Source organism: Phodopus roborovskii, unplaced genomic scaffold (genome assembly GCF_943737965.1).
Source record: "Phodopus roborovskii unplaced genomic scaffold, PHOROB, whole genome shotgun sequence".
Classification (NCBI taxonomy): domain Eukaryota; kingdom Metazoa; phylum Chordata; class Mammalia; order Rodentia; family Cricetidae; genus Phodopus; species Phodopus roborovskii.
The window spans coordinates 35,977,638-35,994,208 of record NW_026125295.1 but is presented as its reverse complement, the minus strand read 5'-3'; the positions used below and the strand labels follow the sequence as shown (position 1 = coordinate 35,994,208).

The following is a 16,571-nucleotide window of genomic DNA, read 5'->3' as shown; positions in this document are numbered from 1 at the left end:
TGGGGACTGGCTCTCCTCCCATGTGGCGAGCGATTCTGAGGTGACAGAATATGATCACCACACTCCCTTCCACCCTTCACATGCCACCTTGTCACTTCCAGGAGCTCTACTCAGTGATTCAGGAAAGGAAAAAAGAGAAATGCATAGACTTTATTTGCTGGGAGCCAGATCGTATCTCTGACTCTGTTTTGTATGTGAATTTTTATCTGGTGTTTGATTATGAGAATATCAGTTTGATTCATTGGTACATTTGTATTCTTTAATTATCAAGTCCATTTTTTTTACATCAAGTAATAGACACCCTGAAACTGCACCCCTGACAATTTCATCATGGGTTATAATAGACACTAATAAGCTGGTTTTGCTATAAGCAAATGATGCCTCCCTTGGGCCCACATGGTAAGAAAAGCAGAGAGACAGACAGCCTGGCATGGATGTCTTCATTTCTGTGTATCTTCTTTGTTTCAGACCAGACTCCTGCTTGACTCTGAATGGCTTGTCAGTCACACAGGTGCATCCATTTAAAAACAGGTATGTTGTTTTATGTACACAGTAAATGCCCCTTAAACTACTGCTGCTTCAGCTGAGTTTGGCTCCGTGATCACTGTCCTGCAGTCAGGCTGAGACCCGATGGGAACTCTCTGCCTTGTAGTTTTTAATTAAGTATCCATCATTCTATTTTACCAACAAAGACTCCAGAGTCAGATACTGGGGTGAAAACCTGCTAGCTCAGAGAGGCCCGGAAGCAATCAGCTGTCCTTCCTCCTTAACTGGAGACCCAGCAAGAGAATTCCCTTCCATGCCCCAAACCAAAAAAGACAAAGCCCCTTCCTACTACTCCCTATGCTTACTTTCTGACAACTAGTTGCTGGTTCCACCTCCTGACCCAAGTTTTTATTTAATTAATGAAAACTCTATGGGGGGGGGTGTGTGTCAAAGTGTGATCAAATATCAGACAACACAGGTAATACCTGCCTTGTGTCATTTCCTTTCGGTGCTAAAGGTGCCAAGAGTTGTTCTACCACAGGGCAGTAGTGGCACATGCCTTTAACCCAGCACTTGGGAGACAGAAACAGGCAGATCTCTGTGAGTTCATTCAAGGACAGCCAAGGCTACACAGAAAAACTCTGTCTTGAAAAATGAAAGAAAAACAAACAAACAAACAAAAGAAGCCATTGTTCTAAACCTACAGTTTCCCTCCCCTCTTCCCCCCTCCCTCATCACCCCCATTCCTTCCTTTTTTTCACATTTATGTGTGTGTTTTAACAGTGCATGCCTGTCTTTCTGCTATTGCACCAAGGCTCAGCAGTTTGGTATTATTGCCAGTCTGTGAACCAATCAGCTCAGCTCCTATCACTTTGCTGTGGACCTTTGGTTTATATTTTTCCCCTCTCGTCCTCTCAGACACCCGAGGTCTGACCTCCAGCTAAAGCTTTCCAGATGAGCTGAGCAGGAAATGCCAGGTATGGCTGAGGCCTACAGGATGCCTCCTGCCAGCATCACTTAGCCTTAGAGGAGATAGGGCAGATAAGGTCCCAGCTGCCGCTGCTTTGCTCTCTGCCGGTTTTCACCCTCAGGATGGTGCCCTGTTTAAATGGAAACATGAGGGGAGGGTTGGGGCTTTGAGGTGGCCATTAGAAGGCACAGATGGGAAATGTTTTCCTCTTAGGCTATCTTCAGGGCAATTTAAGAAAAAGACAAAGACCCATAGAATTTCACTGATGTTCAGAAGTTCCAAAGGGAGGGAGGATTTATATCACACGATGAAGCTGAAACTCCCATTTTCAAAGCAAATGTTTCCAGTTTCTCAGAATAGCATTTGTTACATGCTTATCAGTGCTCTCTCTAGGCGACTTTTCCATGCTGTTTTTCAAAGCTTGCAGCACACAACTCCCCGCTTTCCTCTCCCTGCAGTGTCCCTTGCACCCTGGAGTTTAATACCACCTTTGGGTTTTGCTTTTGGTGTTTAGTGTTTTTCCTTTTTTAATAGGGAAACATCATCTTATTGTTTTGTTACAGTGAAAGAAATTGATGTGTGATGAGAGTCTATAGCTTTCTCAGAATCATAGAGCAAAAGATTAGACAAGGCAATAAAAGCAGCTGAACTCAAAACAGTCTGTACTCTTAGAGAGACTCGTGCTAATACCACGTCACTCTGGCTTGGATGTGGGTTCTCCAGGGTTTATGTGCTAGATTTCAGGGTGGCAGCATTGAGGACAGGCTGTTAGGAGACTGGGCCAGGAATGTGGCTCAATGGTAGAGCTCCTGGGGGCATGTGTTATGAAGAGGCTATGGAAGACCTGTCTCTTCAGGGTGTTTTATCATGCAGTCTCCTGCTCATGAGATCTTGTACTCTGGTGCCATCCACCACGAGGACTTAGCAGAGCTGGTACAATGAACACCGTGGAACGTCCAGACCTGTGCATTTAATATCGATCTTTTCCTCATAGTTAGCTAACATCAGCCATTTCAGTGTAGACACAAACAACTTGTAATTACTAACTCATCTTACACAGTCAATATAATGGGTAGAGTTGTCTCCCAACCCCCTAATTCATGTGTTGAAATTCTAAACTTTCAGCACCTTAGATGTGACTGTTTGGAGATGGAGCTGTTAAAAATGCAGATTAAATTGAAACCTGTGCATGGGCATTTGGAGGCTAGAAGTCAGTCTTGGACGTAGCGAACACATTACCAAGTGAACTGTCTACTTACTCTCTTGACTGGCAGAAGAAAAAGAAGAGGGGAGGAAGGAAAGGAAGAGGAGGAAGTAGTAGTTGGGCAGCTCATGAGCCCCTTCTACATTAGGTCAAAGTGATAGCACCTCATCAGGAGGCAGGAAACAGACCTTCACTGGACACAGAGGCTGCTGGTGCTCTGATTGGAACCTTCCAGTCTGCAGAACTATGAGAAATAAATTCCTGCTCTTTGCATCTTCCTGTACACATTGTTATTTTTGTGAATGAAATAACTCCACTACTATTGCTGGAAGTTTGTCAGATTTGACCAAGTCAAGCTGATGTGGAGCGGAGGTGGACTGGGGAAGCAGAGAAGCCTGTCTTTAAGAGTGACAGGTACTACTCAGTACTAAATGCCAACACCAGCACTGGCCGGCCTCTGACCTTGACTCCCTGGCAGGCAAGCACGACTAGCTAAGCTCCTCCTCACAAATGAACAAAGTGTAGCAAACAGAAGGAAGCAGACATTGGGGTTATTAAAATGTCCCAACCGTGACATTCCTGCTAGTAACTTTTGCTTTAAGAGAACAAAGATTCTCTTAAAGGGAACCACAGTCTGCTTGAATTTTTGATAAGAAAGCAGAAACATTATTAACATTTTTCCAGACCTGAAAATTATTAACACTTGCTGAAGAGAGGAGTTTGATGGGTTACTAATGGGGAACAAGCATGCGACAAATAATTCAAACTAAACCAAATGGGCTTTTAAAAGTGGTATATTTCCAGAAATTGTCAACTGAAAACAATGACAATGCATTTATTTTACTATGCTGTTCTCTGAAGACTTTAATAAAAATTTTCAAATATGTCTGAATTACAGAAAGAGAGCGATTAGCACCAGATGGCCTACCCTCCATTAATGAGTGTTTCATCTTATCAAGGAATCAGTGACACCTGGTCAGAGCAGAGCTGCTCAGAGAAGCCTTCCTCAGATTTCAGTGTTAAAGGAATTCCACAAGATGCAGAAACCATTCCCTTTGAAGAATGCAGTTTTTAACCCCAAAGCTCTGGCCGCAGTGTAGGGAGTACTGCGCAGTGCACAGTGCTACCTGCAATGTAAGCTGCCCCTGAATGATTGGCTAGAGGCAGATAGCAAGGACTGAGGAGGAATGAGGAGCTCATTTTGAAAGAATTTATGAAAGCCTTTATAATGGGATTCAACAGGAAATACAGACTTGAGAAATATAGGACAAGGTAGAAACTGACTTGACTTGGATCCAGCTGCCCTGTGGTGTTGTTCTGCCCAGGGGAGATATGAACAACCACAAGGCCTTTTTCTGTTCCAACCTCCCAAGAGACTAAATGAGAGCCTTTCCCTTATAAGAGCACATGTTCTCACACAGAAGCCACGCCCTAAGGCCAGTACCCCAAAACTATTGGTGGAATGAATTCCCACAATGAAGTCATGTCGAATTGTTCTTTGTTCTAATTTACCCTTGTGGTTTTACTTTTAGGAAAGTGTCAGGAATTAAAAGAAGACCTTGTTATTCTTTCCATAATCTTATGTCTTCTAGTATTAAAAAGCACTAAAAAAGAGGAATAGTGATACATTCCTGAAATTCTAGCACTGGGAGGGCTAGAGACTAGAGCATCAGTTTGAAACCAGCCCAGGCTATATGTGACTCTGGATTTAAAAAAAAAAAAGAAAGAAAAAAAGCACTAACAACAAATGTTCATAATTTTTCATCTAGTAGGTCTTTCAACACTTCATAAGAAACAATAAAATATAATTGCTGCAATAATTTGATTTTCTATAATTTTGTCTCTATATAAACATCTTATATTTTTGCTGCTGCAATTGTCATAAATGGCCTTATAAGCCCGGAATAATGAGAAGTTAAATTGAATTCAGAAAAACCATTAACAATGTATTTCTGTGGAATCAAAAATACTTTGAGTTCAACTAGAACCTAAATGCAAAATTTAATGTTTTTTGTAACATGGCAAGTGTTTACAAGGTAGTAAACTAGTTAACTAAAATCAATATTAAAAACTTCTATAGTCTGTGTTGCATAGAACTATTTAAGCAATAATCAATTTTAGGAGACTATTTTTATCTGCAGTCATATGACTGCGTGTGGGTGTGTGCCTATGTAAGAGCTTGATGAAGGCAGAGGGTGGAGTTACAGTGTGTCAGTAAAAATCAAGATGACTTAAAAAAATCAGAACATTTCAGACAAGTGTGGCGCAAATTAGACATTCTGTGCACATTGCTCCTATCCTCACGCTACCTGTCACTAAGGCTATGTGAAAATATGTCCATTTGGCCCTGCTTCATTCACCTCCTCTGTTTATGTCACTGGCAGAGTCCCAAAGGAGTGGCCATGCTGCCCTGTGAGTCCTGTTCAGTTTCGTAGCTGCTAGGACAGGGACCTGCTCACACCAGTGCAAGAAAAAGGGGAGGGGTCGGGAAGCAGCAAAGCATGGGTAGGCATTGACAGACACAGGTTCATGAGAATGAAGACTGCAAGTGAGGCCATGCAAATCTCTTAGCTCAGGTCTCTCTCTTAGTCACAGTGGCTCCCACCCTGGACCAACTTCCTTTCCTTGCCCATTGTTTTAGATCTTTTATTGCCCCAACTTGCATACGACTTCTCATTCCCTCATTGTGTCGCATCTTCCATTACATTTCTACCACTTTTGCAATACCCTACTATAACATCTGAATGAGGAACTTGGTGCACCAGGATGTACTGTCAAGCCCTGCCATCTATGCCATAAGTGGGATTCAAGCCATAATAGGTCATCGTTGGGCCAACACAAGTGACTAGGCAGATGAATAGTGATTGTCTACTGTCTGTTTCTTTTCGTTATTGGATGTCCTTTAGCTATTGTTACCTTTCTAAAACTTAGAACCCAGTTCTAAAACTGGGTTCTGTGCTACTTTAGTCTCACTTTCATACTGTTCTGATTGTGCTTTGCCTCATGCTTTTTGATGCCTTTTTCTTTTTCCAATTCTCCTGTCCCCTTGTATACTTTCTTCTTTTGCTAAATCATAGGCTTCTACACATTTGAATATAGTTATACACCAGGACTTCTCCACCTAGGATGTCTGGAGTGTCTTCCCACTGCAGCCTAAGGGCCGTATAGGTGGAAGTTAGAAGGTTCATGAACATGATTGAAGAAAACAAAGATCACATCTTTGTGCTATCGTTGAATGCTAACTAAAAGACATCAGTTCCTTGTCTTATACATCTGAGCAGTCTATAGTAGCAACATTCTTGGTTTGTCACTATTAGAAGTCACAATAATCTCATGTTTTCAGATTGTTGTAAATGTCTTAAAAAATTTCCCCATTATTACTTCAAACCCATGGAGGCAATCTGATCTGTCCAGAATGCAGTTAGAAGGAAGCACATACCCGTACCAATATGAGCTTAAGATTTTGATAATTTTTTGTGATAGAAAGGCTTCCTTTGTAGTCTGATTTTGATTTCTGGTATGCCATTAAGAACATTGCTTTTTAAGAAAGGATCTGTCGACTTCATTATAGTGTTAAAGGGCCCTGATTTTCTCCCTGAAATTCTAAGGATCTTGACAGATGGTGTAGCTTGATCTCTGGGGGGAGAGCAAGCCCAATGTGACAAGGCAGCAACTTTGACCCACTAGTCTTGTCATCAAGCTTTACCTTCCTGCTCTATCTATAGATCAAAATTTAAGTAGCTCCAAGGCACTCCTCCAATTTGTTCTCCAGTGCTGGGTCTCTACTTTCCTCACTTGGTTCCTGGAATGAGAATATATTTAGTGTTGCATATAATCTCTAGAAATCAATTTGTTTTAACCAGGGTGAAAAATAAACAGTTATTATTACAAAAATCTTCAAATAGTTCTTGGAACATTACAGATTAAGTATGAAATTGTTTGGCTTCTTGCCTTTGTGTAAAATGAAAGTCATTTGTGAAGGCTTAAGCAAGTCAGAGAATTTATGATATGGAGACAGGTGTGACATCACCCTCCAGTCAGTGATAGCAGAACAGGTTAAACCAGAAATAGATTGGCAAGCTTTCTCTGTAAAGGGCAAGAGCACCATGGAGTCTTTTGTATTCTTCCATAAAATCTGTGGAATGTGAGCCAATGGAACTGTATTTGTAAAATGGACAGATGGCCAATTTGACAGGCTGTAGGTTGAAGACCCCATAACTTACAGCAAGGCCAGGGTTGTTTTCTGAAGCATCTGTAATTCTCTGTCTGCTTTACTATCCCCTTCTTAGTGGCTTGCTCCTTTAGCTTCTCTGGCTCTTTTAAACCAGACAACCAGACATGGCTTCATTTACAGCTAGCATTTCGAATATCTCCTAAGGCTCATGCATGGAAGGCTTAGTCTCCAGTCTGGGAGGCTCTATGAGAACATGGTGGGACTTTCAGGAGGCGAGGCCTAATGGAGGGAAGCTAAGCCAGGAGCTTGAGCTTTGGAAGCACGCTGGGTTCCAGCCCCCTTTCTCTTCCTTTGCTTTCTGGTGCCATGAAGTGAGTGGCCTCACCTTCTCCTTCTCCTGCTTTGGTCTTCCAGGCGGTGGAATAACAGGCCTGTGCTACCACATCTTGTTAAGTTATCCCAGGTGATTTGTCAGCAACAGGAAGATGACTAACACAACTCCTCAAAGCTACAAGTTCTATGTCACAACTTCATGCTGCCTGACTTCCCTGTCCCAATTCCAGGATGTGCTGACTGAGGAAATGACACAGACAATTTTTTAAAAATCCATTTTGCTCAAGATGGTTCTGAGTTCATCTGTTAAGCTATTCATCTTCATCGCTACATTAATTCCACACGGCAGGAAATGGTGCCTTTTGTAAAGACCCAGGCTTAAGCAGGAAATATTTATCTACTACTATGAAAATTATCTCATGTTTTATAAGCATGCATTTGCATGTTCATGATAGCAAAATTAAAGACCATTTACAGGGTGTTATGAACTACTGAATAGCTTATATATTAAGTTTTGACACTAAAGAGAAATAGAGTACCATTAGCACCGTGTGCTCTTTTACTCCACTAAATTTAAGAAGATCTATCACAAAAGTGAATTAAAATAATCAGTAGAAGGGCCCATGGGATGATTAACTGTGTGAAGACATTTGCTGGCTCATATGGTGGAAGGGGTGACTCTCACATTTGTACCCTGACCTCCACAAGTGTGCTGGGCTGAACAGATGTGCACACACACAAAATAAATAAATAAATGCAAATAAGACTGTTTAAAACATAAGCAACAAGGAAGAGTAGAAATTCAAACTATCTATAAACTTCAAAATAAAAGTCCTTTAAGGAACTATTTGTGCTAGAAACTTGGAAACGAGGGAGACTTTTATGACATGATTTCCTTCTCTCTAGAATTAATTAGCAGCATTCGCAGAACTCTGCTAAAGTCCCCCGTTGAAAGGGAAAAAGTAAATACAGTACTGTGAAGAAAACTGGTTCACTTCCACAAAACTGAGCAGCTTGGGCATTAGCCAAGTAAAAACAACCTGCTGGAGAACTATTGTAACCTATTAGTCACTACAAGAAAGCTTTCCCTATAATGGTATCCTCCTGGGATACCGCGCTGGAATGCCCAGCGATTTTGAAAAAGACACAGATTTGGCTCAATTGTAAATATCAGTAGGTGCACAGAGGCAAAGCATTGTGCAGGGTAGGGGGTGGTGTGGGTGGCTTTTGATTCCCAGTGTCGATAGAAGGATTTTAATTTCTCTCCGTACTCATTTTTTTCCTACTACAATTACAGTTTTGCTAAGAAAATAAAATACGGGTCATGCTCTGATCTGGGTTTCCAGTTTTCAGTGTCTTTAGAATAAAGACGAAAGCCTCTTTCATGTACCTAAGAAATTCCCTTTGCAAACTGGGCCTGGTGATACTTGCTTGTAATCCCAGTACTGGTGAGGCGGAAGCAGGAAGGTAGTGAATTTTGGGCAAGCCTGGGCTAACAATAAAATCACTTCCATGAGGGGGGAAAAAGCATGTTTCCACAGTTTCCAGGACTGCAAAAAATAAAACAAACAAACAAACAAACAAAACAGCTCAACTCACTGCCACCAGCCCAGGTTTCTAGAGAAAGGCAGCTTTCAAATAGTGGATCTCAGCGGCTCTGAGGTTGTTTAGGGCTGAGGATGCTCCACCCATCTCCACCGCATGCAAAACCCAAGCTTGAACTCCTTTGTCTAGTTTGCTTTTCCCTTGTACTCTGGCGTCTCTGGGTCCTTCCTAAATCACCTATGTGTACGAATAATTTACAAGAAGCAGGTGCTAGGTGGAGGGAGCGCAGTGCTTGGCCACGCTGGGAGTCGCGGGAACTACAGCTCCCATCAGGCCCCGCGGCCACTCGGCCCCACCCCGCCTCCCGCTCAGCCCGCGGCGGAGGCGCTGGGCTTTCATCCGCGAAGCGGCGGGAACAAGACGCATCTCCCGGTCGTCTCGGACAATCACAGGGTCGGCAGCAGCCTCAGCCGCCTTCAGCTTCTGCGTCCGCCTCAGAGGCGTTTCCCGGTGCAGCGAGAGATGGTGGTCCGCGTGTTCGTCGCCTCGTCCTCGGGCTTCGTGGCGGTGAGCGGGGCGGGAACGCGGCAGACGCGCGGCGCGCGCCCGTGAGAGACGCGCGGGCAGGTGACTGCCAGGCTTGGACCCGGTGGATGCGCAGGGGTCGCACGCGTGCGCTGGCAGCTAGCGAGGGAGACCGGGAGAGCCAGTCCCCTGCCGCCGCTGCCCGCTCAAGGGGCCCCTTTCCTGAGTTTATAGGTTCCCGACTTGGGACACTTTGTCGGCATATGTTTTTTATGGGAGTTTAGACTACTTTGATTTGCTGACCTGGCGTCTGAAGGAAACACGTTTAAAGCTATTGCTCTTCATGCTCTCGTCCCCCGCAAGTCCATTTCTTTAGTACTACACCTGAGCACAGAGAACAGTAAGGCACTCTTGTCCTGTTAGATCGTAGTAATTTGTTTTCACTGTCGCTTTTTAGCCTAGGGCGTTACAAATACTTTTGTAAGTAAACCTGGGTGCATGTGTCCTTTCCCAGCTCCCTCAGTGCTGTGGTAAATTTCATTTTAGGAATCTATAAATTGTGTTTTCTGTTGTTGGCTATTCTGTTTGTAGAGTGTTGACTTCTTTTAGGAAGTTTTTTATTTTTATTAAAGAAATGAAATAGCTGCAGATGCTATCATTTAAGGAAAATGCACATGTACGCTGGACAGTCCACTGACTGCAGTGAACATGGTGCAGGGGTTCACTGTGATTATTAAACCCGATTTCCCCAGTTAAGACTTATGTTATGGCTTTAAAAGTCTGCTTTGTGAGATACTTAATCAGATATAGAAGAAAGTGCAAGCATGATTGTTCAAAGTTTAGTTTGGCTGGTTGCCTGCCCAGTTGGCAGATTGATTGTCCTAGAATATAAATGGGTGGGGTAGAGATGGAATAAAATACTGCTTGAAAAGCCCCTGTAAACCACTGAAACTTTTAATTTAACCCTCCTTTTTAACTACCCCCATTTTCACCAGACACAATAGATGGGGAAATGCTAGCTTACCTGTATGTGTAGTCTGCATGTTGTGGTTCTCAAACGCCTCACATTTTCAATTATTTTTTCTATTGCTTAGTCATAGGTGACTTTGACAGAGTTTTTTTTTTTTTCTTTTTTCCTGGCTTAAAGCTGAGCCTTGTGAAGCATGTACCGTTTCCCAGGTAGATTTGTTTTTAAATGTATTCCTAACTGTAGAACTTTTGGTCTTGCCATGAACTTACCTGCTTCAGTAATTATTTCAAAAGCACTTTATGCATGTGGAAGGGAGGTGCTATAGTGCTGATCTGCGGCTGTGTTGGGAAAGTCACCGTCTGTTGTCTTATCCATCCTGTATCGTGATTTCATCAATTCCATTAGTACATGTGTTTATTGCCTGCCTACTGTGGGACTTAAGTTTTAGATTTAATGATTTGTACATGGGATGGAATCGAGGAAAGGAGTGTTAGTGCCCTGACTAGTGGAGTGGGGCCAGCAGTGCCCCTGCTCTGCCGGAGTTCCTCTCCTGTACCCTGGCTGATACTGAGGCATTCACAAATGTACTGCACTTTAAAAATGCCTTGGTTCTGTCAGGTGAGCAGATGTCGGGGAATGCTGCTAACAGCTTACTTCAAAGGGGAGTTTCCCACTTTGTTTTTTTTTTTTTTTTTTTTTTTTTTACTGTGTCTCAGATGCCCGTGGTCTGATGTGGTTTCATTTGATTGGGAGGTTACATCCAGTCACCACACAGACACAGCCTGTAAACACTAATTATTCGTTTCAGTCTGCTGTTTGAAAACTTACTCTTTTCAGGTCTCAGAAAAACTCTTAGAGTCTCCTCATTGTGTTTGTAATATCTCCTACTTCATGTGCAGTTTTCTTTGACACTGGCGTTTTAGGTTATATAAAGTTGATGCTTATCTGCAAGGATATTGATTTCTTAGCCATAATGAAGGTGTGTAGGTGAACTCTTGGTTGGGGAGGCTAGTGTACTTACAACATTAAGCTCTGTTAAGGTTTTGGGGGAATGCTGCATTTTCCTTATAGCAATGTCAGGTTAACAATTGGTGGTGTTTATTCTGTACCCATCTGTATCCAGCAAGTATATGGAAAACTAACAATGTTATTCCCGAGTCAGTTTGGTTTTAACCAAGGTGTATTAAACCACAAGGAAGGAATGGGACCAGAATTAGACCTAGCTAAGTAAGTCCAGTTGGCAGGACATTTAAGCATACTGTTTAGAAAAAAGAAAAAAAAATCTCCTATCTCGTGGTTCCCTTGAGTGGTGACTAATGTGAAGGGGTGGGTGCCTGCTCATCTTTCCCAGCTCCAAGTGAGGCCTGCTGTTACTAGGAAATAAAAAGTACACTGCATTATACCATCCATGTTACTGTTAGAGTGAGGATATTTTATTCAGCTTTAAGAAAATCACCATAAAAAGGTCATTTAAAATATTAATTTATTATTCCTATGTACCAATAGCAGAGGCCTCGATAACCTTTGTCTGGGAAATACGTTTATGTGGCTTTAATTTTAAAAGGTTTTTGTTCAATGATGTATTTAACAGAATTTACTTTGGTCTGCCTGGACCCTGCCCAGCGCTGTCCTTGGTTTTTCAGAGAATCCTAGGAGAATACAGGGTGTGGTCTCTTGGAGCGCACAGACCAGGTATGGAGTCTGCTAGGAAAGGTAGTAAAACATTCAGTAATAACCTGCAGCTCAAGGACAAGCCTCCTAAGGGAACACTTATCAGGCAGAAATACTACAGGCAGCAGAGTGACGCCTTGCTGGTTGTAAGATATGGAGGAAATATGCTAGAGTCATAAAATATGCATTTGGAGGCAGCCATCAGGGAGAGGGGTGTGGGAGAGTGCTCCTGAGCCCATTTTTAAAGACTGGATGTAGAGGTGCTCGGGGAGGAGCGGTGAGCAACAGATGCCCCTGTGGACCTCTTTGGGTGACTCTTCAAGTCCCCAAAGGAACCCTGCAAATTCATATTCCACAGTGCTCTGCATCTTGGAGATGTTTTCTGTATCTATGAATTGTCTGCTGCTCGGAGCCTTTTGTCCTTCAGGTAGCAGGGTACCATCCTTCAAGGGTGGACTTCAGGTCTGAGATTCTAGACGACTTCCTTCCTCCTTGCCTTGGATTAAAAGTCTCAAAAAGGGAATAAAGTCTTCATTGAGATGAGAGCTGTGCTTTTGCGTGGATATATCCTTTGCCATTCATTAATGTGTTGTGGCTCAGTTGAGAGTTGGAGGGGAACCTAAAAGTATATACGTGAAGTCCACCCACACAGTTTCACACAGAAGGGAACTTGTGCATAGAGGTGAAGTGGTTTGACCTACTGTCGTTATGTTGTCAGTGCTCAGTGAGATGTAATTGGAAGCCACGTTCCTGCATTGACTGATGCATGTGCTTGTTTTAAACATTGAAAACCAAGGGTCAGGCTCTTTCTCCCTCCTGTATGTTTTATGTGTGTGCTGTATGTGTTTGTATGTGTATGTATGCTGTATGTGTATGTGTGTATGTGCACACTGGCCTGCAGAGACCAGAGGAGGACATCAGATGTCCTGCTGTGTCATTCTCCACCTTATTTCTTTGGGACAGGGTCTTCCACTGACCTTGGAGTTAGGCTGGTGATCAGCAACCCTCCTATCTCTGCTGCTCATAGCACTGGGATTACAGGTATGTGCATGGCTTCCTCTGGCTCTTTAGGTAGGTATTGAAATTGAAACCCAGGTCCTAATGGCTTGTACAGCAAACACTGTTACCCTCTGAGCCCTAACCCTAATACCGAGTTAGGTGGTGTTAGGTGCTACATGCTAGGATGGCCAGGAAAACAAACATGGACCAAATCATTGCTATCTTCATCAAGCTTGGAAACTTAGCATGACAACCATATAGACAAGGAGGACTGATGGTGGCTAGTTGCTAGAATTTGATTACATTGTGTAAAGAAGAAATGAGGAGTTGCTGCCTGGATGCAAAGGAAGTAGGACATGCAGGAAGGGAGGTAAAAGGCATGAGCCACGTGGCAGCATGTAGATTAATATAAACAGGTTAATTTAAGTTATAAAAGCTAGTTAGAAACAAGCCTAAGCTAAGACCGAGCTTTCGTCTCCATGTTGTTATTTGGGAGCTGGCTGGTGGGTGACTCCTTACAGAGGCTTGAGGAATGCTTTCATGAACCAGGGGGAAATAGGCTAGACAATACCAGTATTATACATCTCTGAATGTTGGATAGTCACCATTTGGGAACAAAGGAGATGCAGACGTTGGAAGGAAAGCTGGGAAGTGGAGAGCTTGCTATGGCCTACATTGTGTGTTAAGGTGATTGTGGGTGTGAAGGAGAGAAACACTGCTCAGGGATGCATTGCTCTTTGCAGCTGTGCAGTGTGTCCTTGTTGATGTGCACAACTGGTTATTATTTTAAACATGCAATTACCAGTTCAAGCTGTTGCTTCCCTGTAGAGTACTCAGTGATGCCCTTCTGTAAGAAACCCTTAGGAGAGTTTGAAAGCAGCAAAGGCAGGAGTTGTTCATATATAGTAGCAGGACTCTGTGCTAAGTTGCTTGACTCTGACAAGAGAGAGCAGATGCTTGGGCTCTCAGGAACCTTTACTTATCTTTATTGTTCTTTGGCAAGATAGTTATTGCCATGTCACAGATGAAGAGGCTGGAGAGAACTGTCTGAAACCAGATCATGTTCAGTTGGTGCCCTGACCTGCATTCAAGCCCTAGATGACAGCTGGCTCCTAAGCTAGAGCAGAAGTTCTCACTTTGGTGTCTGTCCTCAGGTACAGTGTATGTGTTGCAGGGATACTGCCATCCTGCAGTTTATAGATTTATTTGCACAAGAGCTGCCCTATAGGCCAGTGGCTCCCTGGCCAGCAGTACCACAGGGCACTGGAGGATAACTGAGGAGCAAGCTTCAGGATGAGGTTGTGCAAGAAGTGATCAGACGAGGCAGGAATAACTTGAGGGCCCAAGGGCATGGAGGTTAGTAGAGACTGTGTGTTTGTTTCCTAGGGCTGTGGGGCTTAACTATCAGAAATAGGTCTTACTCTTCTTGCTGCTGGAGACTGGAGATCCAAGGGTTAGCATTCTGGGAACTGTGAGGGAGAATTTGCTCCTGGGATCTGTTGGCAACTATAGGCATGTCTTGGCTTGTAGAAAGCCTTGTGTTTATGTGGCATTTTTCAACCTATGTGCCTGTCTATGTCTGTCTTTGGTGCTTAAAATGACCTTTTTTTTTTTTTTTTTTTTTTTTTTTTTTGCTAGTTGTAGTAGGGCCTACTCTAACGACATCGTCCTAAAGAGCATCTGCAAAGATCCTGCTTCCAAATGAGTTCACATTCACAAGTACCAAAAGTTGGCAGTTCGGTATCTTTGAGGTGCTTGTAATGCAATCTAGAGTCATGTCCAGTCTGAGGGTTGAACTATACAGTCTTATAGTAGAATTTTCTCTTTAGCTGGAGGATTCTGAGCAGGTTTCTTTCTTTCAATTTAAAGGTACCACATAGAGAATAAATTGTATGAACAGATAGTCTGTGGGTGAGACTTGCTTGCTTGCTTTTTTAATTTTTATTTATTTTATTTTATTTGTTAACATTGAAAGGGAAGCCCTGGCTTTAGTTTTTCTAGTACATTTTAATGTTTTTCAATCTTGACACTTCTTTCCTTTCTACAAAAACATTTAAATTTGCCAACATAGATATAATATGGATATAATAACCAATATGGATTCCTTTGTGAAATTAGGGACTTTTAAAAAGTCAGTTTATGTTTAGACACTTTAAGTCAGCATTTCAAACCATCTGGGTAAACTACATCTTGATAAGTATTTGTGATACAAAGTTCAGGGTGGGTTCCTCACCCCAGGCAGAATGTAAGACTACATGAATTTTCTGTTTTGTTTTTCAATTTCAAAAAATAAAATACAGAAAAGGAGAGCTACTGATGTGAGAAAGACTCCAAAGTCTATTGGGAAGTCATGTGAGCTCCTAAGTAAAGGGGCTTTCGTGTGTGTGTGTGTGTGTGTGTGTGTGTTGTAGAGGCCTCAGGTTGATGTTGGGCGTTTATCACTTTCCACCACAGTTTTTGGGAGAGAATCTCTTCCTGAACTTGGAGCTCACTGATTGGCTAGCCTGACCTGGGAGGGCTCGAGATCTTCCTGTCTCCTTTTGTCTCTACCTGTACTAGGATCACAGGAGAAGTCCACATGGCTGGCATTTTTGGTTTTGTTTTAACTGGAGATGTAAACTCAGACCCTCATATGTGCCCAGGAAGCACTTGTCCCACTGAGTCATTTCTTCAGCACAGCGCTATCGCCTGTGTAGGGTTTTTAATGTTTAGTTTATAAAAAGTTTTGAAATGAATATACTTTTCTTGGATTAGAACAGCATGACAGAATAGAAAGTCTATATTTATCATGAGGTTTCTCTGCTTAAAATTAAAAATTGGCCTGATTTACTGATAATTACATATACAGAAATGTTAAGTATTATATTTTGAAATGTAGATTTTAAAAATGAGATCAAGAAATTATCTAAAAGTCAATTTCTAAAATCTCAGCATACTATTACAGGAAAAGGAGTCCTTTACTTCAGTGGTATTGTTAGCATTCAGGCATCTGTACTGGCCTGTCCTTCGGGTTCTGACAGGATACGCCCTCAGCTGCAGCCACTAAGAGCACCCCCTGTGCACATTTACTACATTCGCTTTTAAAAGGCCCCGCCCATCTCCCATTGCTCTCTCTTCCCCTCTCTCCCCTCTCCCTCTTCCTCTTTCTCTCTCCTTCTCTGCCTGTCTGTCTCTTCTTCCCCCCTTTTCTTCTACTGCTCCTACCCCCAGAGGCTTGTCTGCCTTCTCCTCTCCCCTCTTTTCCCATTCATTGTCCCCAATAATAAACCTCTCCACCCAAGCTCTGTCTAATGGCATCTTTCTCTCTTGTGCTGCATTTTAAAACTACAACAGGTATAGCTGCATGTTAGAGGCCCATGTGTTGGAAATAATCTCCTACCTGCTCATTCAAGAAGCCCTTATGAAACCCAGGAAAACACACACACACACACACACACCTCACACATACACACATAGTACATACATTCACATACAAGCATACATATGTGTGCACACATCACACTAAAGCAGGAAGAGAACACTTGGGAAGAAGAAGGGGTTCAGCAGGAGTGAGCAGGGATAAGTGAGGGTCATGGAGGGTGCCTATGAGCAGATGTGTTAAATACATGATAAAACTGGAAAATAATAAATTAAAATATTTAAAAATTAAAAAACAAATTACTGTCTGGCCACACACAGAACATATAGGCCCATT

At 42.6% G+C, this 16,571-nt stretch overlaps 1 protein-coding gene across 1 annotated transcript in view; it reads left to right on the top strand.

Moving 5' to 3' along the window:
* Nucleotides 1–16,571, top strand: part of Sh3bgrl2 (SH3 domain binding glutamate rich protein like 2) — a 109,240-nt gene that overhangs the window by 47,527 nt on the left and 45,142 nt on the right. Inside the window, exon 3 of the mRNA XM_051201206.1 lies at nucleotides 8,902–9,279. Coding sequence (XP_051057163.1) covers nucleotides 8,902–9,279 — 378 coding nt within the window. The remainder of the gene's footprint in view (nucleotides 1–8,901; nucleotides 9,280–16,571) is intronic.